This window comes from Panthera leo, chromosome C1, assembly GCF_018350215.1.
Source record: "Panthera leo isolate Ple1 chromosome C1, P.leo_Ple1_pat1.1, whole genome shotgun sequence".
In the NCBI taxonomy this organism is placed as follows: domain Eukaryota; kingdom Metazoa; phylum Chordata; class Mammalia; order Carnivora; family Felidae; genus Panthera; species Panthera leo.
The window spans coordinates 94854547-94881369 of NC_056686.1; the positions used below are offsets into that span (position 1 = coordinate 94854547).

The following is a 26823-nucleotide window of genomic DNA, read 5'->3' on the forward strand; positions in this document are numbered from 1 at the left end:
TTGGGGACACAGGAGCCAAGGTCTTTATTGGGGGCCTTTCTAGGGGAACATGAGGCCCCAGTGCCCTAATCCATACAGAATGTTTAGTTGGGGCAGTGAAGGAATGTAAGAATTTCCTGGTCTCCTGCCCCATGCCCCTCATCACCTGCAGCCCCAAGGTGAGCACCACTCTCTCAATCTCTCTTTCAGTCCGGGAACCCTCACCTCCCCACCAGCCAGCCCCCACCACAGCCTCTACCAACCACATGCCTGTTAGTCCTACTCCAGACACTCCCGCTTCTTTTCCCTCCTTCCTGGGAAAAAGGAACCCAGAGTTAGGCTTTTGAAAGCCATAGCACCCGCCCCCCTCCCCCCATCCTTCCCAGGGCCCAGCACTGGGCACCTGGACCTTTTGGGTTCAGTCAACGTTCTGTCTCTAGGATTCAGACCCAAACAGCTGTGTTAATATCAAAGCCAGAGGGTGAGGGTTCCAGGGCCTTGGGGCAGCTTGTGGAAGGACCTTCCCCCCTTCTGGGCTCTGCAGTGCTTGGGAAGGGGAAGTGTCCAGAGCCCTTGGAATGGCTCCGCTTCTTGACCTTGTGTGAGCGGGCGGCTCTGGGCTCCGAGGCCGTGGGTGTCACCCAGCCCGGTTTCTCCTTCAGCAGCCTGTCTCGGTCAGGCCGCACGCTGCGCAGGAACTTCCTAAAGATGTTTGCTGTGAGGGCAAACCTGCGGCCCAGCTCCCGGGGCTGGCCCTTCTCCCCCTTGGGCTCCCCCGCCTCCCCCTTCTCCCCACCCTTCTCCAGTTCTGGCAAATCCAGCCAGTTGCCCACCAGGTCCGCAAAAACATTGTCACCTAGGACCAGAGGCTGTCGATTCCGGCCCCGGGACATCAATGTGGAGGTCCAGTCTTCCGGTTCCGCCAGCTCTGGCCCCTGCTGGGCACAGCTTTGGTGCTCTGGGAGCTGTGCTCTTGTCAGGGGGACCAGATCCCTCCCACAGACACTCCTACAGGACGGAAACTTCGTGCCAAAAGGTTGGTTGGAGGAGGAGCAGGCCGTGGGCCTGGCAGGGGCCTGGGGCTGTGTCCGGGGGCTTTCAGGGCAGCCTGGGGCAGGACTCCCTCCAGAGATCTCCAGCTGTTCCAGTGCTGCCTGCACCTGAAGAAGCTTTAGTTCTTGCAGCGCACCCATCATGCAGTTCATCTGATCCTGCAAGCCATCACCCACTTCCTTCATAGACATCTGCAGGGGACAGAAATGCACAGGCCCATGAGCCACGGGGGGGCTGGGGAAGCGCTGCCCCTTACTGGCCCCGAACCTAGACGCCCGCCCAAACATACACCTCTGGGGTCATTCCAGCCCTCCACTGACCCCACCTCCACGGGGCCCAGTGCAGTGCAGATGGGAGCTGGGAGAGGAGGAATCTTAACGCCCATATGGCTAGTTAAAGGAAATCATATTAATGGCAGCTAACGTGCTAAGGCAGGTGCTGTCCTCAGCGACATATATGTAAATACAGACACATATATAAATGGATCTGTGGTTAATCTCCCCAACTAGTCTATGAGGTAGTGACTAGTACTAGATGAAGGAACGGAGGCGTGTGAGTAGCTTGCTCGAGACGATGCAGATACAAGAGGGTGTGTGAAATGGTGGTGGCCGTCTTTGTCTTTTTACGAGGTGCTGCGCCCTCTTTGCGAGCCTCCCTGAGACAACAATGACGATGACGATGATGATGGCCACGCTAAGAGCAGTCTGTGCATGTTCGCTATGTAATAGGAACTGAGCTACCTGCTCTAGGCACATCACTTCTTAAGATCTTTATATAAACCCTGTGAGGTTGCCATTAGTGCTCTCATTTTAATGAGTTAACCATGGCGGAGGTGAAGTAACTTGCCTAAGGTCATCTAGGTCATATCGCTGGGCCTTGGACACAGGACACCTTGCTCCAAATGCTATATACTAAGCACTGCCTGCCTCAAGATGGCTGGACAGAAGAGCTGGGCCTTAAGGCTACTCTGCCCTCCCCAGGGCGCTGGAGGAGGCTGGAGGACATGAGGGCAAGACAAGGAGCTCAGATTCCCGAAAGAAAAGGCTAGGCCGGGGGCTTCCTTTCACTGCTGTGCACATCTGGCCGCTCAGGAGAGAGACAAGGAGGCCAGGATGCTCCTGTGTGCAGAAGCCCTTCCCGGCCCTTCTCTGCCTTCCCCCTCTCAGCTGCACTTACACTTGGCTCCGGTGCTCTTCCTGCCTTCTCAGCCCAAGTGGCTCCCCCGCTCTGGCCAAGAGTGGGGACCCTGGGGGCCAGCCCTCCAGCCCCTTTGCGGGTGTCAAAGGCACGAGTCCCAGGTGCCAGCTGGAAGGGGCCAAGAGGCTGACTTGGGTGAGGGCCGAGTTTGGAGGCGGGCAGGGGATGCATGGTCTGATAACATTCACAGCCCAAGCTGCCCAAGCTGCCCTCGTCCTGCCGGCTCCCTCCCCGGATCTGCTCGTGTTACCAACAGCAAAAGCCCTCGTGTGAGGGGACCATCTGTTTCTTAAGCCCCCCAGAGACCCGTGGGGATCATCTTACTGCCCAGCCTGGTCGTAATGCACAGAACTAAGCCCACGGGGTGCAGGGGTGGAGGGATTGGGAGGGCGGGCACAGAGGCACTGCACTGGCAGCTGACACTCTCAGGCTTTGCAGTCAAACCCTCACCTGGCAACCCCGACCCTGGCAGGGGCAGGGCAGGGGACCAGGCCAGGCTCTCCTGAGCCAGCAGCACTAAGCAGCTGGAGGACTGAGTGTCCCTGAAGGCAAGGAGGCCTCAGCTGAGTGTGGTGGGTGGGAGCCCTGGAGACCCTGGGATTTGCCAGACCCTTCCCGCACCCCCCCCCCCCCCCCCCCCGCCCCGGGAAGTGGGCTCCGTTGGAGTGGCAGCTATGACAGCCTGTGAGGTGGCTGCGCTTGCCAATGGCCCCTTGCTCTGACCTCTTTGGCTTCCGGCCTCCTGAGACCTTCCTTTTGGAGGCATTTCAGCGCGGCTGGGAAGACCCAGGGCAGAGTCAGAGGAGACCCTAAGCCTCAAACCAACCTCCTTGAGGTCCCTTCCCGCAAACTGCTTCTCTGACTTCCCTTTTTCTGCCCCTTCTCTCGTACCCCTTTCCTCGTCACCCCAACCTGGACCTCAGAGTCCCGTTTGGCTTTTGTTTCCACCTTCTGCCCCTCTTCCTGTCCCCAGAGGTCTCACATCTGCTTTTCCATCTCCTGGAAGGCAGAACCCTCCTCGAAGGCCTTCCGGCCACCAGCTCAGTCTTCCCACACTCCTGTGATCCTGTCACTTGCCACTCAGAAGCATGTCACTGTTCCCATATGCATACCCCCTGCTGCTGTCAGAACGTCATTAGTGACACCCCAAGTGCCTTTGTCTATCGTGCTACTTCTGTACGTGGCCCAGCCCCTCCCCCCCCCCCCCCCCCCCCCCCCCCCCGCCTCCACGTTTCAATGCTCATTTGCTCATGAAACATTCACTGAGCATTTACCATCAAGGGCAGGGTCTGAGATCTACACGTTGTTATGCCTCCCCAGAACCCAGCTAGCACCTTGCCCCTGTGACACACCCATAAAACATCTATTGAGTACCACTGAATACCCCAAGTCCTGTGTCTCCAGACCTGCTGCCCTCAGGCAGTAATGCACTCCTCAGAGAGGAAGAGTCAGGGACACCGCTCAAGGCTTCATTTCACCAACAGGCAAGAAGCCTGAACTTGCAGGCATCCTTCCAGAAGGCTGAACACAGTCCAGGTCAGAGGCAGTGAGAGGAATGAAATGACCCCATTCAGTCTCTTCCAGTATGGAAAAATCCTGAAGACATAATGCTGACATTTTGTACCATTTTCCAGTGAGAATGAATGTGTGGGTATGATTGAATTTGGGACTGCTCATAACACAGAGGCCCCAGTCAAGTCAACAGGAGGTGAAATTAGACCCCTATGGAAAATGATATTCTGTATTGGTTAAGGTCTTGGTTTCTAGAGACAAATGGAACAGGGTTCAAATCCCAGCTCTGCCACATAGCAGCAGCTGTGTGGCCGGGACGGTTATTTAAATCGTTTTTCAACTTCTCCATTCTTCAAAACGGGAATACGAGTTTCTGCCTCACGCAGCTCTGGACAGATTAGGTGATGTAATGAGTGTTTATACGTGGCTTGGAGGTGAGTTTTGGTGGTTATCTTAAGACTTCCTGAGAACTTCCAGAACACGTCTTCCTCAGTGGACCTTAACACACAGTCGTGACAGGACTCCATTCATCTACCTGGTGGGATCAAGGAGAAACACAGCTCTTGTCCTGTCCCTTCTGTCCTCCCTCCGGCCCCCTCCAAAGGAAGAGCAAGGAAGGAAAGGAAAGCTCCGCATCCTCTTGCCCACCAGCGAGGGTGCTGACACTGAGGGCAGAAGGCAGCTGTGAGAAGGAGGACGAGAGAAGGAGGAAGTGTGGGAAGCGGGGAGGGCCGGGGGAAGTGGGGAGGCAGGAGCATCAGCTGGGTCTTGACTGAGAGGAGCTGCCTTTCCTGGCCCCAAGGGGGAATGATGTCACCCAGGGAGAAAGAGCCAGAGGGCAAGCTGCTGTCTTCGGGGCGTGGGACCTTCTCAGATCCCAGGGTTTCTCCTGCCTCGGGAACCCAAGATGGAGCAGCGTGGGGTGGGAGCAGAGGAGAGGAGCCAGAGAAAATCCCAACTAGAAATGGTCATCACTAATCCCAATCTCTAGGCTGTAGGGGACTGAGTTCCTCTCTGGCCTCCCAGTGCCAGGGCTTCCGGTGCTCCCTCAGGACAGGGACCCAGTCATACCCAGCTTGCCCTCAGGGGTCGGTTGGACAGGTCCTAAGAGGATCTAATTGGTTTGATTAGTCCGAGTGGCAGTGGGTCTAGCAGCCACCCCCCGTGCCCACCCCCAATCACATTCACTGCTGCGCACGCGCAGGAGCTGGCCTGTTCCACCATCGAACATACTGCCCCTGACAGCATATCCCAGAGACGGGTGTGGGGCTCCTTGCTGAGAAAGACCACGGAAGTTCTTTCCTCCTCGCAGGCCTCCTCACAAGCACAACCGCCACCACCCACCTCCTAGCCCCCCAGCACCTCCCGGGCCTCGAAATGTTTCATTCTAAATATGGTCTTCACGTCAAACTTTAGTCTCTCCTGCTGCAGTTGAATCCAGCTGGATGGGCGCTGGGCACCTTCCTGGCGTTTGTGAGGAGCCCCAGGGGAGTCCCAGCTGCCTAACTGGGCCGCATGACCTCGGGCAGAGGGCTGTGGCTGTGAAATGCTGATCCCCTGTGTGTATGCGGTGTGCATCCTTCCTTCGTGCTTTGCCGGACCCCACGGTGACTCTGGCAAGCTGGTGACCCTGCTTTATGGATGAAGAAACGGGATCCGAGATGCTCGTTTTCTTCCTCGACATTCTTCCCTGGACTTCCTGCGTGGTTTTCACCATATCTCCTCATCACCTAGTCTCCCATTTAATGCTTTACATAAATCTGTTTGTATACATAAATGCATTTCTGTAGGAACTTATAGGAAACGCATAGCACTTGCCATAAACAGTAAGGATCTAAAATGAAAAGGTTTTCATCTGAGTATCAGATCTTAATGTCATCCTGAGCGCCCCTGGTGGAAATGTGGATCTATTGCCTGGGGTTCGAAAACTGGGAAGGATTCCTGGGAGGACTGGGACCCCAAGCCTGGCCCTCTTGCTCCAGCCCAGTGGGCTTTCCGAGTCATCACGATCTGACTTCTCAGCCTCGTGGGGTTGTTGCGAGAAGAAACCAGGATAGCCAATCTGACATGCAAAGTGCAATTACCATCATACGGGGAGGAAGAGCACGAAGTCTTGGAGGGACTCCAAGACCTAATTCAGTTCCTTTCCACTGACAGCGCCTCTTCATTGAATCATCTGAAGAAGGAAAAAGCACTGTCTGTCTGGAGCTGAGGGGGAAGATGCCGCCAGGAAGCAGACCCCGCCATCCTGGCCCTGCAGCACTGAGCCTTCGAGGGGTAGGGGTAGTGTGGGGTCAGCTGCCCATGGACAGCACTGTCCCCCTTGGCACTCGCTGGGCCTTTGTGGTATGGGAGGCATGGGGATGGGAAAGTGACACCAGCATCCTCGGCAACCTTCCCAAGCCCTCTCCTAGGCCCCTGACTGATCCCACAGCTGCGCCCTCCATCCGTCCATCTCACGCCCTCTCCCCGCTCAGCCAGAATCCTTTGACGCGGGCTCCAGCTTTGCCCGCGGACCTGGCAGTGGGCCCTGCCTCGCTGCCCCCACCCCCATTACTCACAAGATCCCCACACAGTTCCTTTCAGCCCCTCTGGAAGCTACAAGGAGGTTCAGGGCCGGAAACGGGAAAAGGCCCCGCTTTTGCCAAGTGGCCCATTCTGCAGTCCAGTGAATAGGGACCTTCACAGTCCCTTGCTCTTGGCGGGAACGCACGACAGGAAGGTAAAATAGAAACTGTGCCAAAGAGCTGGAGGAGGGAGGAGGGTAAAGAAAGAAGGAAGTGTGAAATGGGTGAGCCCGCTCTCGACGGAACCATCTACAGGGACCCGTGCGCTTGGGCAAGAGGCAGACACGTGGAGAGAGGGGCCCAATCTCGCCCTGCGGGGAGCTTGCCTCTCAGCCTCACCACGCCCTTCGCCCTTGACAGCTTTAGCTCCTCTCCAAAGCAGGCAGTCCCAATTCCTTGGGCATCCAGGGGGCCTCCAGAAGTAACCTTCTTCTTCGTTCTTGTTCAGGCCTTCATACTCTCCTTCATGGGCTCTTGTGATAACCACCTAACTCAGCCTCTGCCTCCATTTCCTCCCCCCACCCACCACCCTCCGCCCCAGACCACCCACCTCCTGGATCCCAGGGCACTGTTCTCGGCCTGCTTCTTGCAGTGCATAGAGAGAAGAGCGGACTTTTTAGCATGGCATTCAAGGTGCCCCATAGACTGCTCTCAGCAACTCTTTCAGCCCCGTTGCTCACTCTTTCTCTGCCCATACCCTATGTTCTACCAGACGGAAGTAGTCTTCGAACATCCCCGCCAGAAGGCATCCGGACGTCCTTGCTACTTCCATCTCCGTGCCTTTCACTCCTGTTGTTTCATGATCTGCCTGGAATGCGGTTTTCCTCCCCTTCGCATCCCAGCTTATCCCTCAAGGTCAAGCTCAAATGCTACTTCTTCCACAAAGCTTTTCCCGATCCCCTGGCTGGAGGTCATTTCTCCCTTCTCAGAGCACTGAACTCATGCTTCTCATGTAGCAAGCACCCTCTGTCTCTCTGCTGGACACATGCATGCATACCAGCTCGATGACCTTGGCCAAGTCACTTGACCTCCCCATGTCTCATTTATAAAATGAGAACAATGGAAGTACAACGTCTCCAGGTTGCTTTGGCAATTAAGTGACATGATACATTATATGTCTAGCATATCAATAAATGTTAACATCAACACTTATTATTATTATTATTATTATCATCATCATCTCCCCTATTGAACTGCGAGTTCCCTGAAAGCGGAATCTGTGTCTGTTTATATTTGTAACTACAGTACCAGTGTCTGGTAAAGTGCTTTAAACATAGGGCAAGTTCCATTAATGTGTTCTGTGAATGAATGACTCATGCACACCAGCCCGATCAATCCATCCAGAGTTTGCTGAGTGCCTACAACACAATGTGCGTGGTATTATGTGCTAAGGACAGACATCAATCATTTAATCTTCACAGCAGCTGTAGCAGGTAGGTATTTTAAAAAAAAACCCATTTTACAGATGAGAAAAACAAGGCACAGAGGGGTTGAGTAATCTGCCTGGGTCACATCCTGAGCCAGGATGTGAATTCAAGTTGGCTTGCCCCCGAATCCCATGCTCCACACTCCTCGCTTACGGACCCGACCCCAGCTCTAAACATCAAAGGAGGCCGAGAACTGAAGGCTATTCCTCCCATGTCTCTTCATCACTTTCTTTGCTCCTTTTCTTGCCTTTAGGTCCTGGTCCTCCTCCACATGTCAGAACCTCCTGACCTTGTGACCAGGTAACTGCCTTCTAGGAATACCAAGTTGTTCTAGAAGGACCTTCTCCAGCCCAAGAGAAGCCCCTCTGCTGCTTCATCATGCCTAAGCTAGGACGGATATTGCAGGAGGTGGCCTCCATCAACCTCCTCCTCCTCCAGGAAGACTTCCTGGCATGGCTGGACTTCATGAGCCCCTATCACTCAACCTTTACACACTCTATTCGCTTTCCACTGATACTGACTCATGAGGCAAACCCCGTGAGCATCTTATGTCTGCTTCTTCTGTGTTTCTGTGTCTACCCCATTTGTTGGAAGCCCTCAAAGGAGGAGTGTGTAGGAACAGCTGGTCCCAAGGCCTTGTGTTCGTGCAGGGCCCCTCTGTGGTGGCTGGAGGGGAGAGAGATATGTTCCCTGCTGGGTTGTTGCAGCCCTGACCCCCTCATCCTAATGAAGAAGTGTGTCAGCTGCTGCTACTCTCCTGCCACATTTCATCCCTGAAACCTGATCTCTGTCCTCTTCGAGGCAGGGGGAAAAGGCCAGTTCTCTAGACATCAAGCTAATCAAGCAAGGATCCCCAAACCCTTAGCCTCCCCGCCCCCCACAGTGCTCACTTGTTAGAGTGCAATTTTTTTTAAACTCTTTTAAATGTTTTATTTATTTTTGAGAGACAGAGAGAGACAGAGACAGAGTGTGAGTAGGGAAGGGGTAGAGAGAGGGAGACACAGAATCCGAAGCAGGCTCCAGGCTTCGAGCTGTCAGCACAGAGCCCGACACTGTGAGATCATGACCTGAGCCCAAGTCAGACGCCCCTACAGTGTGAATTTTCTGCTCCATGAAATTAAGGAATTCTGTTTACTTTGGTCTTCAGGAACACACTTTTCTCATCTAGATTTTCTGAGACAAGGACAGGGCCACAGAACACCCTTAACAAAAATTATTTTACAACCTGTTAATGTTTCCTTTTCCAGCAGGTTAACCCAGTGTCTGTAGGACGCAGGCTTCTTGAAGGGATTTAGTGGCATAAATGAATGTAGAACTCGACAAGTATTACATGAGTGCCCTTCCTGGGCATCTACTAACCTAAGGACAAAGCCAGGCAACACACAGTCCTCCTCTGCGGCAGTGGGGAAGATTCTGCCTAGAATAAACACACAAGCCCTACTGCCTGCCCCCACCCTCACCAGCTCATGACATAAAACGACTGTATGCCTGTTACAGACCTGGGGTATAAAAAGCAAGAACCTTCCATCCCAGTCACAACCAAGGTGCACTGAATTCAATCCCCACAGTCCTTAGAGGAGCCAAAGGACCCAGATGGGCTAACTCAGCTCTACTTTCTTCTTTACTCCCATTGGCAAAACTGAGGCACTGAGATGTGGTTCAGCTACCTAAGCACTGGGCTGAGGTGTCAGGGAGTGAGTGAGACTCTAATACCTCTGCCTGTCACTCTGCTCTGTCTCATTTCTGGGCAGACTGGCACCGGGGAGGAGGCGGGGCACCAAGGGGGGGGGGGGGAGGGTGCAGAACTCTCCCATCTGAGTGTCATTCTGGGCCCCAGGCCAGGCATTTGGCTTCCTCGCCAAGGGAGTCAAAGGCTGAAGCTGCTCAGACAAAGGGCCAAATGAAAGCTAATGGGGAGCTCAGTGACTTCAGTCTCTCCCCTTCCTCCTCCCAGGGACTGGGGGCTCAAGTCCTTGGCAGGAGAGGGTGCAAATCAAGACCTGGAGCTCAGCTCAGTGCAGATTCCTATTTGCCTTTTTTATTCTCCTGGCATCCACAGACTGTCTTCCTCCCCTCACCCCCCCTCCCACCTAGGGTGCTATAAAAAATGCAAATCAGTAGGATTTTAAAATTCAAGCCTATGCCAGGAACACCCACAAACCCTCTATTAAGGCATATCCTGAGGTGGGTGGTGTGGTCCCAGATTCCAAGCATAAAAAGAGGACTCTATTTGATTCTCTTTTTTTTCAGCATGGGCCTTGGACTTCAGACATTATCTGTGATGACCTTGACCTTTCTTTCTGGTATTGGACAAATGAATGGGAAGAGTCAGAATTGTGTATGTGTGGACTGGGGCTGACCATCCGAAACTGACATGGGAAGCATGTGAAAATGAGGGTGGGAAGGAACATGGTGGAGACTCTTCTGTCCCTTCCAGAAGCAGCATTTCTCTGGGTAACTTTACCATCTGTGTGTCACCACAAAAAGGGCTTGAGGAGGAAGTCCCAGAGAAGTGACCATTGACCTGAGAAGGCAGACCCTGGAGTGGGACAGACAGGAAGAGTGCCTGGGAGCCTTGACCAGGAAGCATCAGTGAGAACACCTGCTCTGCAAGCTGCCCTCCCCACCCCCCCCCAAAAAAACTGGCCCCAGATACAGCTGCCAAGTTTCCGGGGCGGGGTGGGGGGGGTAGCTGCTGGAAGGGAGTGTAGAGTTTACAGGCCTTAGTGGGAGAGTCTGTCACGGAATCTGGAGAGTCATGGGTCCAGGTCTGCTGTTGAGAGCCTGAGCGTCCCTGGCTTTGGAAAGTGGGAAGAAAGAGGACGGGAGAAAAGTGAGGAGTGGAGAGGTCCACTCCAAGAGACACTAAAGGGGACAAAAAGAGGCAGGGGCAAAGACACAGGAAGGAGCTGGGTGGACAGAGAGGTGGGCCCAGGGACCGGGGTGGGGGGTGTGCATATCTGTGTGAATTCGGGTGGTTGCAGGAACAGGAAAGGTGGCAGGTGGGGGGGGGGGGGGGTTGGTGGTATATGAAATCGGCGAGAATCAGCCTCACAGAGCTTTGGAAGCACCCCGCCCCCGACTTGGGTGATGCCCGGGTCCCAGACTGAGATCCGTCTCCCGACCTCTGCACCCCTGGCCTCCGCACGCTCCCTCCGCACTCCCCACGCCCAGCCCCGACATCTGGCCGGGCCCCCGCAGCTCCGCTCGCTATCTGCCAGGCGGCGCCCCTCCTCCGGCGCGGGGCCCTCCCCCGCCCTTCCAGCTGCCAGCCCCCTCCCTGCTGGCAGACAAGCCCGGGCAGACAGCCGGCCCAGCCTGCCCCCGCAGCCGCGCCAGCTCTGCCAAGCCCGGCGGGGCTGGGGGCCCCAGGCGGTGCCAGCTCCCCGCGAGCCAGCGGTCCCCGTCTGCCCTCCGGCCCGCGCGCCCGGCCCCTGCTCCCCGCGCCCCGCCTGCCCCGCGCGCTCCGCGGCGCCCCGAGCGGCCCCAGAAGCCGGCCCGGGCGTCCCGCTCCCGCGCGTCTGTCCGTCTGGGAGTGTGCCCCCGTTTCTCCAGCGACTTCCCTGGGCGCATTTCAGTCTGGGTTTGGGGTCGCTAGGTCTCCGTCACTTGCTCGCGTCTGCCTCACTCACAAATCTTCGCTCCAAGTTTCCTCGCGGCCCTTTCCCTCGGGACAGGCCCTGCCCTCTGCCTGTCCGTCCCGTCCTCTCTGGCTTTCCCCCGCCCGAATACTCCCAGCTCCCCGGCCGGCCTGGGGCGGGGGCCAGGTGCCGTCGGGGCGGAGCAGTCCCCCCGGCCCCCGGCGCCTGCTGTGCTCTTACCAGCTCCTGCTTGAGGCGGCGCAAATAGCAGTCCATTTCCCTGCTCTCTTCCTCCTGCGCCCATTTGCCGGGCTCGGCTCCACAAGAGCGTCCCCGGGTGGGAACACCGGCCCCCGGCCCCCGCGCTCCGCGCCTCTCGCAGGGCCGAGCCGAGCCTCTGCTCCAAGGCCCGGACTTAGAGCAGCTTCCCTGGCTGGCGCGGCGCGCGGTCCGTGCGGGGGGCGGAGGAAAAGTGCGACAGCCTATGAGAATTCAGGGGGGATGCCTTCAGCCAATGAGAAGGGAGCACGGGGGGGGCGCGGGCTGGGCTGCAGCGAGTGGATCCAGCAGCGGGTGGTCGCACAGGGCTAGGGCAGCCGCTGCTGGGGGCTGGCCGCGGGACACCTAGTCCTGGCCCACGCGGCTGGGGGTATCGTGCAGCCAGATTGTACCGACGTCCCCCAACAAAGCACGTGACCCCCATTTGGTGATAAAGAGAGAGCACCGTCTTATGAGTGGGCATTGGGAAGCGGCCTTAGTAAGAGTGCCTTAGTTTCAACCCTGTTTCCCATACTCCGATCAGAAAAGGAACATCCTCCACCAAAGCAGCCAATCAGCAGTTCTTTTGAACTCTGGAAGTGTGCTGGAAGTCTGGAAGTGTGGGTCCGTCTCACCTCCAAGTGTAGGCTCCTCCCAGCCCAGTCTTCATCCTGGAGCTGAGGAGCCGCTGCTCGGTCCACAGACTTATTTAACACAAGGCTGTTAGAGGCTCTGCTGACTCCCCGCCACGTGTAAGTCTGGGGTATGATACCGAATTAAGACAGGCAAGATCTCTGCTCTCAAGAAGGTGCGTGGGGTAGGGGAAGGGGAGGGATGAGACAGGTTAAAATAAATAAACACGGTACTCTCCAGTAGTGATTCTTTGTGAAAATATGAAACAGGGTAGTAGAATGGGGGGGCTGCTTTCAGTAGGGTGGGCAGGGAGTGGAGGAATAGGCCTTTCTCTTCCCCAGTATTCCATATGCGTCAGTTATCCTAACTCTTGCTCAAGGGACGGGGAGGGGGGACGACTCCAAGCTGCTCGGGTTCTATTCAATGGACACAGGAGTTGCGGCAGGAGGACCCAAGAGGGGCCGCAGGCCGGCCTGGGTGCTCCTTCCAGCGGAGCTCTGGACCAGCCTCCGCGTGCGGCCAGGATTACTGGTCCCTCCCCGCACCCAGGCGCCACGCCACCCTCCCTGGCCCGCGGGGGACGGTGTTGCAGGGCCAGAGAGTAATTAGGGTAATTAGCTACGTGTTATCTCAAGACAATTATCGGGAGAAAGTTTGCCCCAGGCAGAATTTGGGGTCTCCGAGACAGAACCTTGCAGACGCGTGAGAAGGTGCAGAGTGAATGCAGGCGCTGTGGTCATTCATTCCGATCCTGGTCAGGAAAGGGTGCCACTCCTGCTTACTATTGAAAGACAAGGGGCGGGTTGGGGGGGGGGGGGGGTGCGTAAAAACGAACATCTTTAGAAATGAAGACTCTACAGAGTCCCTTCGGATGTCTCCACTTAACCCCAGCTCCTCAATTACAGGGGATCTCGCCCATGTCTTTTGTCCTAGACCTTAGTGCCCCTCTTTGGACAAAGCGGAGGCAGCGGTAGCGGATGGATGGAGAAAAGAAAGAAGAGGCGGAGATGGGTGAGAACTCCCTCGGAAGTCTGAGTCTTGGTGGCCGTTTGCTAAGCCCTAAGCCCGGGTGCCTGGGATCCCTTTGGGGTCCCTGCTCAGGATCCGGCGTGGATCAGAAAACCCGACTGTTGCAGAAAGGAGCTGAGAATCAATCTACGGAGGTGTTTCCAAGCTGCCGAGCTTGAATTACCATTTACTTCTGCTCTCCGGGTCTTTCCGTTACCTGAGTGAGTCTGGCCTCTCCAGTCCACGTGGCCCTGCGACCCACTCACAGGCTTCCTTGCAGTTGGGAGACAGAGATTCCCAAGGGGACCCTCCCGTGGTACCCGAAGCATGTTCACAGTGGGAGCCACCCCCAAGGACGGAGCTGCGGTCCCCAGACCTGCTGAACCATTCTGGAGTTGAGTCTTTTTGGATGGGGATAGAAAGGGGGACCTGGCCGCTAACATAATCCACACATAGTCTTACGTGGGAGAACCACCACACAAGAGTTCCCCAGCCCTGCGGGCCTTGCTCACTCTGAGATCTCCAGCACCCAGCACAGTGACTGCTGCAGGAGGCAATGAGTAAACGTTTGTGAGTCTGTGGTTCCCATAGTCTTTAGAGGCAAGTTTAAGCCTGGGTTTTGCCATCCCTGAGAGCACTTGGACCGGGGTCCTCTTGGAAGGTAAGAGGGTGGCTGTAGTTCAAACTCCAAGAGGTGCAGGCTGATCTGGTAACAAGTTTAGACTGGGTGGTTGGGTGTCCTAGGCCTCTGACAGCACAGTTGTCCTCACACAGATGCTTCCCTGTTCCTGGCCTCAGTTTCTCTTGCTTCTAGTTAAACCTATGTGAGTCTAATTAACACTTTTACACTCCTTACAAAACTCTATTTTGACAACAATCTGTGAAGTAGTCAGGACAAGAGGAATCCATCTCAGAGATGAAGAATATATTGTTAGCAAAGCCAGCTGGCATTCCATCCACTTTTTTTTAAAAAAATATTTTTAATTGAAAGATAGTTGACATGTTAGTTTCAGGTGGTTGACGTAGTGTGACACGACAGTTATATACATTACGAAATCCATCCCCTTTTAAGGTCAAGGAGATGGCAAGAAAAAGAAAATCGATGCCCCTAATCTCAGTGTGGTGCTCAAAAGAGAGGTCCCAGACAAGTCAGAGGTGCTATTACTGTGTGGTTCCCATAGGATTTTGGTAGAAAGTGACTGTTAAACTCGTAAGGCCTTTCATGAGGTTGGGCCATTGCAAACTTACCCTCGGAGAAGGCTGACATTATACCAGGACATGTGGGGCTCTGTCTCTTACCTTGCTTCTGCAGGAATAGCTCTGTCATCTGGGTAGACCAGGAGGCAGGAACAGGGAAATGGATTGCTTTCCATTTTTCTTTTCTTTCTTTCTTTTTCTTTTTTTTTAAGGGTTTAAATGGCAGAGAATAAAGCCTGTTGCCATAGTTATATAAACATGGGTAAATATCCCTAGGCTGAGAATGGGGGATGTGGGACATGATTCATTTTTGCTGAAGAAGAATCAAATAGTTCGACCTCCTCTCTCCTGCCCCTCAAAACTCAGCCTGGAGTGAAGATGAAATTATCTCACTTGAAAATAAGGAACATATCAAAGGTCTGAGATTGGTTATGAACATACTTTCTCAAAGCCACCCAGAGGTGGGCGGGGGTGGGGACGGGGGTGGGGGGAGGACCCCTAAATGGTAGCTCAGCATTTGCCCCCTGCTGGTGGGGATAAGCGTGGTGGGTACTTTTCCTGAGGGAGGAGGCACAACTCCTGGAAATGGTGTCTAAGGGTGTCAGACTCATGGGGTTTGCCCACCTACTCAGGGAGGGTGGCCCCGTCTGTCCCACTGCCAAAGCCTGGAGGTCCTGGCACCAATGACTGAGCTCAAAGGGAGAGGCAGAACCAGTTGCGTCCCAACAGAGCTCACATCCTACAGTAAACAATGGAAACACGGCCGTTCTCCTGGCTCCATATCCCATGGCCCCCACCTGGAGGTCCCCACCCAGTGCGTCTTAGCCCGCCCTCTGGAAGATGCATCCCTGGGTGAGGCTGTGCCCGTCTCCACTGACAGCAGAAGAGCTGAAAAGTTCATATTGATGTGAGGAAAGGCATGCATGGCCACACACAGTCTGGAAACCTCATCATAACATCACCCTCCTAAGAGGGGCGTCCATATCCCTACTGCCCTCAGGCCTCCACCCCCTGTGCTTGCCAGCAGCTCCCCCACACCTCCTGAGCATCAACAGGAAAGGCTGACCCTAGAGATAAACATGTGCTGTTGGAATGTGTTCAGATATCACTGCGGAACTGTCCCTCACCAGGCAGAGGACCTCGCCTGGCAGGCAGGCCTGGAGGTGCTGGGCAGAGACTGTGTGTCTGAGTGTGAACATGTTGGGACTGCAAGGAGGGGACTGGAGTGAGGCCTAGTTATTCTTTTTTTTTAATTACTTAATTAATTTTTAAAATTTACACCCAAGTTAGTTAGCATATAGTGCACCAATGATTTCAGGAGTAGACTCCTTAATGCCCTTTGCCCATTTAGCCCATCCCACCTACCACAAACCCTCCAGCAACACTGTTCTCTATATTTGAGTCTTTTATGTTTTGTCCCCCTCCTGTTTTTATATTATTTTTGTTTCCCTTCCCTTATGTTCATCTGTTTGGTATCTTGAATTCCTTGTATGAGTGAAGTTTGTCTCTCAAATATTTGTCTTTCTCTAATTTCTAGTTCCATCCACATAGCTGCAAATGACAAGATTTCATTCTTTTTGATTGCTGAGTAATACTCCATTGTATATATATATACCACATCTTCTTTATCCATTTATCCATCGATGGACATTTGGGCTCTTTCCATACTTTGGCTATTGTTGATAGCGCTGCTATAAACTTGGGGGTGCACGTGCCCCTTCGAAATAGCACACCTGTATCCCGTGGATAAATGCCTAGTAGTGCAATTGCTGGGTCATAAGGTAGTTCTATTTTTAATTTTTTGAGGGACTTCCATACTATTTTCCAGAGTGGCTGAACCAGTTTGCATTCCCACCAGCAGTGAAAAGAGATCCTCTTTTTTCCACATCCTCACCAACATCTGTTATCGCCTGAGTTGTTTATGTTAGCCATTCTGACATGCGTGAGGTGATATCTCATTGTGGTTTTGATTTGTATTTCCCTGATGATGAGTGATGTTGAGCATTTTTTCATGTGTCTGTCAGCCATCTGGATGTCTTCTTTTGAGAAGTGTCTATTCATGTTTTTTGCCCATTTCTTCACCGGATTATTTGTTTTTTTGGGTGTTGAGTTTGAGAAGTTCTTTATAGATTTTGGATACTAACTTTTTATCTGATATGTCGTTTGCAAATATCTTCTCTTATTCTGAAGGTTGCCTTTCAGTTTTGCTGATTATTTCCTTCGCTGTGCAGAAGCTTTTTATTTTGATTTATTTTGAAGCTAGGATTTTGATGGCTTCCTGTCTTAAGTTTAGGTCTTTCATTCATTTTGAGTTTATTTTTGTGTACGGTGTAAGAAAGTGGTCCGGGATTGTGATGCCTCCTGCTTTGGTTTTCTTTTTCAAGATTGCTTTGGCTATTCGGGGTCTTTTCTGGTTCTATACAAATTTTAGGATTGTTTGTTCTAGCTCTGTGAAGAATGCTGGTGTTATTTTGATAGGGATTGCAAGGCCTAGTTATTCTTAAAACAATCTAACTTCTAGCTTTATTCCTCTGTCCACCTTAGATGGGACTGGGCTCTTGTGCCTCATACAATCCTGGTATCAGGAGAGACAGCAGAGGGACCAAGTGGCCTATATGCTAGAGGTCCCTTGGTTCCAAAGGAAAGATTCACTTTGGATTTTATTTGAAAAATCTTTTGACTGGCTAGAGAAATCAAAGACTCTAGGCATGGGGGGAAAAAGCTCCTTAGCTTTCATGTCTTCAAACATGGAGTGTCATTCCCCCCACTTATAGAGCAACTGAGGCCAAAAGAGACTGGTCTTTATGTTGAAGGAACAAAGTACTCCTGTTCCCTCTTTCTACTACCTACTCTGCAGAAAGCATGCAGGGTGTAACCTGAGGTGGGTTACCAAGATGACTAGAACCACTGAGGGTTCTAGTCCCCCATCCACAAACCCCGTGGTTGAATTTATACCTAGTGCCAAACTAGGCACCACTCTCAGCCTTAACTTTTGTACAAAGTCACCTGCCTTGCAAGGCCAGGCCATCAGTCATGCAGTGGCTACAACTTTTTCTACAACACAGAAGGAAGGTGTTGGGGGAGGGGGCAGGGGAAAGAAACAGCAGTATAGTATTTTGGAAAACTCCATGTATGAATGGGCTATCTCGCCTGAACAATTCAGAGGGAACTGACTAGTGCAAAATTAGACGAGTCCAAACAACGAACAGTTATTTATTCAGATTAGTCCAAATATGGGCTGCTACTGAGCCTTATTTGGAATTATTTGCAGCTATGGGTCTTGTGCTTGTGGTGCCTAAGCAATGGTCTCATTGCTACTTGGGAAGCAAATATTTCCATTTTGCAAACATTACTGGAAAAGCAAATATTTTTCAACTGCAAAGAGCACCTGAAGAATGTCAGGGCACACACAGCACAGGGAAATACTTAATGCGATTTGTGCAAACCAATGCCGGTAGATGGGAACTGCATGGAAAGGGAGAGGGAGTCGTTCTCAGCACGCTCCCAGGGACATTCTGCCACAGCTGGCTCCCTGGCAGCCCTGTGCCCACTTCCCTGTAACCTCACCTACATGGCCTCCCACTCAGAGGGAAAGCTCATTTTGATACACACTACTTACCAGCCCCCCCCCCCCCCCGCCCCCAGCTTCTGGTTGCTGTGAGCAAAAACCAGGAGTTGGCAGCCTGCCAGGGAGAGACTTGTCGGCGAGACAGAAAGAAGGCTACCTGCTTCTTTTCCTGAGGCCATGGGGTGAGGAGAAAAAGAGGTCACATCTCAGGTTTGGCTTACTGCATACCTTCTGCCACCAGGCTGGTTCCCAAGGGTCTCCCGGTCTTCTGCGGGGACTGCAGAACTGTCCAAGCCTGGAATAGATGCCAGCCCTGGGGTGTGGCCAGAGACCCCTAGGGCAGCCAGTGCCAGGGTGACAGCTGCTGCTGTGAAGGCTTCTGCTTGACCAGAGAGGCAGGACCCTCTCCCCAGGGTTCTGGGTGGGGGGGTGGGGTGGGTGGAGGCAGGGTGGGCAGTGGCTCCCAATGGGAGCCATCTATACCAAGAGAAAGCCTCAAGTTCCAGAGTGGAATGGCAATGAGGCCAAGAGACACTGTCATCACTTCACAAATGAAGATACCTTTTAAAGAATAGGCACTCCACATGCAAAGGAGTTTTGGTTTCTACTGCCCTCCCTCTCCCTGCCTTTGGACAGGTTTTCTTTGCTGTGATTATTCCCCATGAATCATCATCCATAGAAAGTGACTGAGGCAATGGAGAGTGAATAATGAATCCCCTAAATGGTCTTTTGTGTCTCTGCCTGGAGGGTTTTGGAAATAACTTGCATTTTAATCTATCTGACTTGGAATCATAGAATTTGGGAGCTGAGGAGGACCTTATAGATAATCAGGGGATTGTGACCTCATGGAGAGACCAGAAGTCAAGACATGTGGGTCTGAACCTCTGGTCTGTCACTAAAAATAGTGCTTGCTAACATTTATTGAAGGCTTTCCCTGTATCAGGCGCTCATCTATTCGTCCCAAACCCTCAGAGGCAGGGGCTCCTATCGCCTCCATTCTGCAGATGAGGAAGAAGGGAGCTAGGGAGCCAGAACTCCCCTCTGGTCACACAAAGCTCTGGCTTTCGCTCCAGGACCCACACCCTCTCAGTCACTCGGCTGCCTCACCGTGGAGCCTCAGACAAGTAATTCAACCTCTTTGGGTCTCAGTTTTCTCCTTGGTGATCTTTAAAATTTTAAAACTCTAACAAAAGTCTGCATTTCCTACCCAAGCATATGATATACAGGTCAGGAAAGTGCAGCCCAGAAATGTGAAATGATTTGCCGTACATCACCCAGGTGGCCAGAGGCAGAGCCGGCATGGGAACCCAGGCCCGGTGGTCTTTCCTCCCCGCCTGCCAGGCAAGACGGCCTTTCCCTCCACCTCACTTTGTCAGGTGTATCTAGAGGAGTCCAACTCCTTGCCTAAGAGGAGTTCAGGTAGATTGGAGATGTCGGGTTTGGGTGTGGCCAATGACAACACCAAAGAGGAATTTAAGAGGCTGGTGATATTTGTCTAAGTATCTTCGACCTATCTGCCTGTCTGCTGTTTCCTATCTTTCTCGGGTCAAGAGTGGTGATCAAAATCATGCGGTAACCACAGAGAAAGAGCACGGTGATACGATATCTGCTGTGGCACATACACACTCCCCCCTGGTGGGTGATGCTTACAGTGGTTTTGTCCCTCTCAAGCAAATGTTACCACCTTGTACGGGCTCTCATGGAGCCTGCATCCTTCATCGTGGTTCAAAGTCTGCCCCTCTCCCGTTCTCCTGTCCCCGTCCCTCCCCGCCGCCCCCCGTTGCGGGATTTGATCAGACACTGGGGTGTGATGAGCGTGCCTCTGGAGGAGGCAGGTCTGACAGTGCGCTCTGGCGATCAGTGTGCACCACCTTTAGTAGTATCCCCATCCTAGTGTCCTCGCTACGGAGACAGAGACTGGGGAGGGCTGGAGGTGTCAATGAACAAATCATTGGAGCGCGTCCGAAGTGAGAACAAGGGCATCCTGGGGGAGGCAGTACTCTGTTCACAATGGCACCGTGAACCCGTGTATGTATGTGAGGGTGCATGTGGCTCAGCCGCTCCGAAATGAGCTCTCACCCACTGGTGAGTGGAAAATTAGCTTTGGCAGGTGAGGAACTGGGTGACAGGTGAGGAAGCCAGCAGGGGTATCGGTGTTATCCTTCTACTATTGCTGTTGCTGTTGTGGCTAACAATCTCTCTCTCGTATCCCCTCTCCCCTGACTTGTAATTAGGTGCAGTGGAAATGGCTCACAAGGGCTTGGGCACGGGGGCGCGTGACATGAGTGCGACAGAATGGCCTCATGGCCTTTGGAAGCTAACTGTGTGCTCTGCAGGTGGGCTGCCCTAAGCCAGTCGGGAGTTGGCATTTTCCTGACAGCCCACAAAGCAAGCTGTGTGGCTTACGTTTCTTTGGTGGGTGGGAGAAGAGATGGCAGCCCAGGGACTAAGCCCTGGGAAATTCCGCCATATGGCAGGACATCGGAGGCGATGTGGGCCAGAAGCAGCGGGCAGAAGACCTGGGGTCTTGGACTGGCTCTGCCGGCCTGTCTCTGCATGGCTCTGGTTGGCCCTGGAATCCCTCTGTGCCTCGGTTGCTCTAACTGTAAAGTGGGGCAAACAACTCCTCTGCTCCCTGCCTGCTGTAAAGGCAAGATATTTAGAGGCCCTTTGAAATGTCAAGAGCACGGCTGCAAATGTGAGGCCCGAATGCCAAGGGAATTTGCAGAGCCCACGGGGAGGCAGCCGTCTGCCTCGGCGTCGGTTTCACAGCCTGTGCTCAGACAGGTACTTAAGCATCTCACATCCATAAATCTCAGCTCGTATCTGTAGTCAGCAAATAAGGGAAAGGGCAGGCTGCCGCTCTGCTACCATCTGATCTTCTTACCAACCTCGGCTCTGGGCCTCCTCTGCCCCCACCCGAGGCGATGATCCCTCTGCCCTCCCGCATCTGCTCTCGGCCTGTCAGTTTAATTTAACAAGGTTGTGGGAGAGGCTTGATTTAATCAAACCAGTTGCTGTATCCATTCTGCTCAGAGGTCCCTCAGTGTCACCACCGAGGCTCAGATTAGACAGTGACAATTACTTCTTCTTCCCTGGCTGTAGCTTCCCCCTCCCTTTCTCTCCCTGAAGGGAACAAGGAGGCAGACCGGTCTCCTGGGACCTAAGAATAGATGCATGAGGATCAAAGGGGGGAAGCAGACTGGCCTGAGAAAGCCCCTCTCATGCCTTACATGGCCTGGTTGAAGGCTGAGCAACAGCCCGAGGGATGGAGGGATAGAAAATTCGAGCAGAGCTGCCTTGGAAAGGCTCAGGACTGCCTGAGGACAGAGCTGTGCTAGTGCCAGCGCCATTATCGATGGCCCTCGGAGATACACCGGGTCTCGGAAACAGGGTGGAGGGGTGCGCCAATGCTCTGTACGCGCCAGCCCGCAAGCATTTATTTCCAGGTTCTCAGCCTGGATTCTGGGGTCTCCAGAGCTGGGAAACAGCAACAACAAACAAAGGTGAGACTCCATCAGAGTTTCTGTGGCTCTGTTCTTGGCACGAAAGCGGCTGTGACAGGAGGAGCTGCCCCCTGAACCAGGGGTTTGAGGGAGGCTGTGTGGAAACTGCCGTATGGGGGGCAGGTGGGTAACGAACTGTGGCGCTCGGCAGTGTGTGTGTTGTGTGTGTGAGCCTCTGGAGCTGGACAGCAAGGCAGGGGGTCTCTGGTGCAGAAGCCTCAGGGCTTTAGGGAGATTCCGGAACAGATCTCTCATCTTGCCATTTAACTCTTTCATTTCCGTCCTTTTCCAGGAAGTGGGTGCTCGGGCGCCTCTTGCTCTCTCAAGCGGCTCACAGGAGAGAGACGAAGGCCTCTTGAAGAGTCCTCACTCAGGGTGATGGGAATCCTGTTTCCTTTTGCTCATTTGTGTCACATTCTTCCATCGGGCTGGGCAACTGACAGGTGCATCCCTCCCCGGGCCCCTCTCCGAGTCCCCTCCCTGCCATTTGTCTCTCACCCAGATATCCGGCAGACGCCACCATCCGCGGAAGCTGAATATGATTAGCAGAAACCCTTCCTGACAGCTCCAAAGAGAATCCCTCAAATGCATATTCTATTGAGTGCATCTCATTGCTGCTGACAGTCACTTTATCAATTAAATTCCACATTCCCAGTCTTTGGAGACGCCATGAACCTCCCTACCTAATAAATCACAGGCCCCCAGTTATTGTTAAATGTCCCATCAGTCTCTAATAAACTCCCTGCCAACGGGGGCAGGTTATTTATTATGCTGCCTGGACAAGAATGAATTGGGCCCCGTTCTTACAAGGGGAAGAGCAAATGTGACGCCTTCCTCCCTAAAGACTGAGGCCGTGCTATTAAAAGGGGCAATTAATCAATGTGGGCCTTGGGCAGAGGAGAGCCTGGTCTGGAGACAGGGAGGAAGACCTGGGGTTCTTTTCCGAAAGCCTGCCAGGCCAATGCCCATGGCGGGAGGTGGCTGTGCAGAGTGCGTGGGCTGGGCCTTTGCGGCGGCTTCCCCACCTCCTAATTCCTGTCTGAAAAGGTACTGAAGATATAAGGTCACCCCGTGGGCCAAGGGGCGCATGTAAAAATAGTTATCCTCTGTGTTGGGAGGTAGCCACTTAGGAATGAGAAGGTCATGAAACAAATTCTGTCCAGGCGGCCACATATTGTTACTTGATAAACTTTATATAACCTAAGCGTATCGATGGCGCTAGTCCACTGAGCAGATGAACTGAAGAATGCCGGAGGGAAGGTCCCCCTTGTCTGGGAGCAAGAACTAGGAAACACTTGCTTCATCAGTTTGCGGGGTAAACACCACACAGGTAAGCCCTGGTACTCGGGAAGCAGTTTACCAACACCGAAAACACCCGGGAGCTAGCAGGTGTAAGACACAAGCGTGTGAAGGGGGTCCTGCAGTTCCCCGCCTCAGGTTAGATCCCAGATCTAGATGATGCTCCACGGTCTGCCAGTTAAAACCCAGACTCCTCGGCTTTGCCATTAATCGAGCCCCATCCACATTTCCAACTGTATCTCTCTTTATTTTATGTAACAGTACCCCGCATTGGGAGAGCACAGCACAGTCATTTTCTATTCCTTATGGTAGCAGACAAGGTCCTTCATAACATGGGACCAATATATCTCTGCAGCCTCATTTCCTGGTAATTGCTGCCATACTTGCCTCCGTTCACACTAAAGCTCGTGGCTTCCCTAAACTATTATGGTTTCTCATGCTTCCACGCCTTTGCACAAACTGTTCGCTTTGCCCAGAATATCTCTCTAACTTGCCTGCTTGGTGAGCTCTCTCCTTCCACCCCCACTGCCTGATGAAACTCCTTATCTATCCTTCAGGATCAGCTCAGAAAATGAGCCCCCAGTGCTTCACAGGACTTGGGCTTGGCCTCCTGGCGCTGCTGTTTTGGCAGATGTACTAGACTCCAGGGTAGGTAAGGAATGATCTGCACATGGTGTTTTTCTCATTGTTCAAGGCATGCTTTAAACCATTTTGATTTTGGGTGGAGATGAGAAGGGCATAGAGAAGAAAGCTACTGCTCTCTGAATACCAAAAGCTGTTTTCCTTAATTTCTCAGTAGTTCCCACTCTCTCCCACATGACAGCCACATTTTAACTAAGGCCCTGAAAATGTCAGTATTGCATATGATTTTATACCAACTTGTGCTACTTGCGTATTTTCTCCTTGATCGGGGCCACCTGTTTGCAGGTATCCTTCTCCTTGAGGGCAACGGCTGTGTCCATATTGGGTGTTCAGAAGATATCTGTTGAAAGAATAAAGAGAAGTTTCAGATTGAATGCAAATAACATTGCCTACCCTTTGTTGCTTTGAGATCAAATGAGAAAAAGCAGCTGTAAAAATGGTAGTTCTGTTCCTTCTTTCCACATTCTCCTTATACCCACCATGGGCCACCTTAATGTCCATGCTTTTATTTACAATGTTTTCCTCTAAACCGGTGCAAAAACCTCCACTGTGGAATGATTGTATGGGACCACTTGAACCTCCACGTCCATCCTGAGTCTAAGTTTTACTTGCTTTTCAGTGCACAGGAATCCTTCCCTTCTCTAGCTCCCAGGTACATTAGGTGAAGTAAGGCTTTCCAGGTAGACAGAATAGAATAAAAAAAGGCTGAGGTCCCATTGAGATTTTTCCTGAGGGGAGGCCGGGAAGCACACACAGTCTGACTCATTGCTGTGTATGTTACTCTCATACCTTACCTAGTTATTAAATGGTGCCTTACCTCTGTGTTTTATCTTTACAGCACTAAAAGTTACAGCCAACAACTTTATCTAACTTTTCCATTACTGAGAAAAATATTTTATGTATTGATTTGTGTTTTTAGCTGTAGCAATACAATTTATTTCTAGTAACCTTACTGCAATATTTGTGTCCATAAAACATCATAAACAAGAAACACGATCACAGAATGTCTATAAAACTGGATGTGTTCTTTTCTGGAAAAGCAGTCTTTTTGTTTCTTTTGGGATGAGAGCTGGCTTCTTCATCGATTGGTGTGAGTTCTATAGAATTACTGCTATGTGCAATGGAGATCCAGCAAAGACTTTTGAGCAAGATTCAGTGTTTATTAGGCCCACCAAGGGCCTGGTGCTGGGCTGGAGAGCCTGGAGTGAAAAAATTCCCATCCTTGAGAAGCTTATAGTTTTTTTTTTGTTTGTTTGTTTTTTTTTTTAGTGTAAGGGACGGACACCTAAACAAGTAAATAGAACCGGGTAAGAGGTAGACTGGAGTTATTATAGTGTGAAGTGGGAGTCTGGCATGGGAAATAAAAAAGTTTGTTAAAAGGATCTAGGGGCACCTGGGTGGCTCAGTCGGTTAAGCATCCGACTACGGCTCAGGTCATGATCTTGAGGTTCACAAGTTTGAGCCCCCAGTCAAGCTCTGTGCTGACAGCTCAGAGCCTGGAGACTGCCTCAGATTCTGTCTCCCTCGCTCTCTGCCCCTCCCCTGCTCATGTTCAAATGCTCTCTCTCTCTCTCTAAAAAAAAAAGTAAATAAAAATAATAATAATAAAAAAAAGGAACAGGATCTGAAGCTGGACCCAAACAACCTATGGTACACACTTAAGAATGATTACTCCAGTACCTGTGGAGTGAGTGGCTGGGAGAGAGAAGAAAAGGGACAGGGGACTATTCAGAAGGTTGTTTCAATAGCTAGGCTGACAAAGGGGCTTAAAGTAGGACAAATGCTATGGAGACTGGACAGAGGAATGAATGAGGTACATAGAGGCAAAATTACCTGCCCTCAGGTAAATTGTAAGAAAAGGGAGAGTGATGGTAGATGGTAGAGTGCCCCAGTGGGGCACCTGGCTGGCTCAGTCATTTAAGCGTCTGACTTCGGCTCAGGTCGTGATCTCGCGGTCCGTGAGTTTGAGCCCCGCGTTGGGCTCTGTGCTGACAGCTCAGAACCTGGAGCCTGCTTCTGATTCTGTGTCTCCCTCTCTCTCTGACCATTCATGCTCTGTCTCTCTCTGTCTCAAAAATAAATAAACGTTAAAAAATTTTTTTTTTTAAAAAAGAATACCTCCCAGGTTTGGGATTTGGGGCTAGATGGATGAAAAAGCTGGGGTTACTAAGAGGAAGCCTGGAAACTTCAGTGCCCACTCCCAACAGAACCCCTTCTTTCACATGGACAGTTGACATTTCTCAATGTTTTTTAACCAAAACGCATCCTTGAGACCTCTTACAGATGGGATTACAGTGCCAAAGCCCCTCCTACATCATTTGGAATCTGGATCATCATTCTGTGTGCACCTGCCTGTGTGTGAGCATGGGGTGAGAGATAATGATCAGAATAATGATATAAGGACAAAAGAAAACGTTGGAGTTGGACGCAGAATATCTTTAGTTTTGGAATTATAAATAAGACTAGGTTCCAGAAATATTTAAACTTGGAGTTATGGCTAAGACTCGCAGGAACTCATTTACTCAGTAAACACTGAGCACTTACTATGGGTCAGATCTGTTTTTTTTTTTTTTTTCTCATTAGGAATACAGAAGAGAACTAGACAGAACAGGTCCCTGTCCTCATAGAGTGGGGGAGACAGACAATAAACACAATCCCAGGTAGTGGTGTCATGAAGAAAAATAAAGCAGAACAAGGGAACAGAGAGTGGTGGGAAAGTTGGGGGAACCCAGAGGATGATGGAAGTATCTCAGATAATAATAATGATAGATCAGGGTGAAAGAGGTGATGGGTATTAAAGAGTACACTTACCGTGATGAGCACTGAGTAATGTATAGAATGGTCGAACTGCTTTATTGTACACCTGAAAACAATACAACACTGTATGTTAACTACACTGGAATTAAAATTAAAAAAAAAAAAAAAAAGTCAGGAACGACCCCTTTGGAAAGGCGATATTTGAGCAGAGACCTAAAAGAAGGGAAGGTGGCAAAGTCGGTCCCTTGACCCGCCCGCGAGATGGTGGTGCATAAAGCCGGGGACAGGAGCAACACCCAGGTGACATGAAAGATGTGAGATGTCTACCAGACTTCTCAATGGAGATGCTGAGAAGGCCGATGGATGTACAAATCTAAGTTCAGAGAGCGATCTGAGGCGGGGCTGTGGCTTTGAGAGGTGTCAGTCCAGGGCCTGGCGGCAACTCAACGGATGGGTACGGGAGCTGAGTGTGCCAGGAGCCGTGCTCGGGCTGGCGACAGACAAGAGCGACGCGGTGCCGAGACAGACACGGACCGGACCACGAGGAAGCCGCGTCTGGTTGTGCCTCAGCCGCCTCGAGCGGGCGGGGATAGGCTCCGCTGGAGGCACCGGCCGCCAGTGACCGGGAGGCGGGGAGAG

The 26823-nt window shown here is 52.1% G+C and overlaps 1 protein-coding gene across 5 annotated transcripts; it reads right to left on the reverse strand.

Moving 5' to 3' along the window:
* On the reverse strand, positions 1 to 26796 carry INKA2 (inka box actin regulator 2). Of its 5 annotated transcripts, none has more exons than XM_042953426.1 (4): positions 26512 to 26796; positions 26239 to 26290; positions 23665 to 23767; positions 1 to 1223 (listed from the first exon to the last, which is right to left on the reverse strand). In XM_042953426.1, exon 4 carries the CDS (start codon positions 1221 to 1223, stop codon positions 423 to 425), a length of 801 nt encoding a protein of 266 aa, XP_042809360.1. In that variant the 5' UTR covers positions 23665 to 23767; positions 26239 to 26290; positions 26512 to 26796; the 3' UTR covers positions 1 to 422. The 5 variants fall into 5 exon arrangements, with proteins under 5 accessions (XP_042809360.1, XP_042809358.1, XP_042809359.1 ...); XM_042953424.1 differs by having other exon boundaries at positions 26398 to 26796; XM_042953425.1 differs by lacking the exons at positions 26239 to 26290; positions 26512 to 26796 and adding an exon at positions 25261 to 25383.
* Between the last annotated feature and the right edge of the window lie 27 nt (positions 26797 to 26823).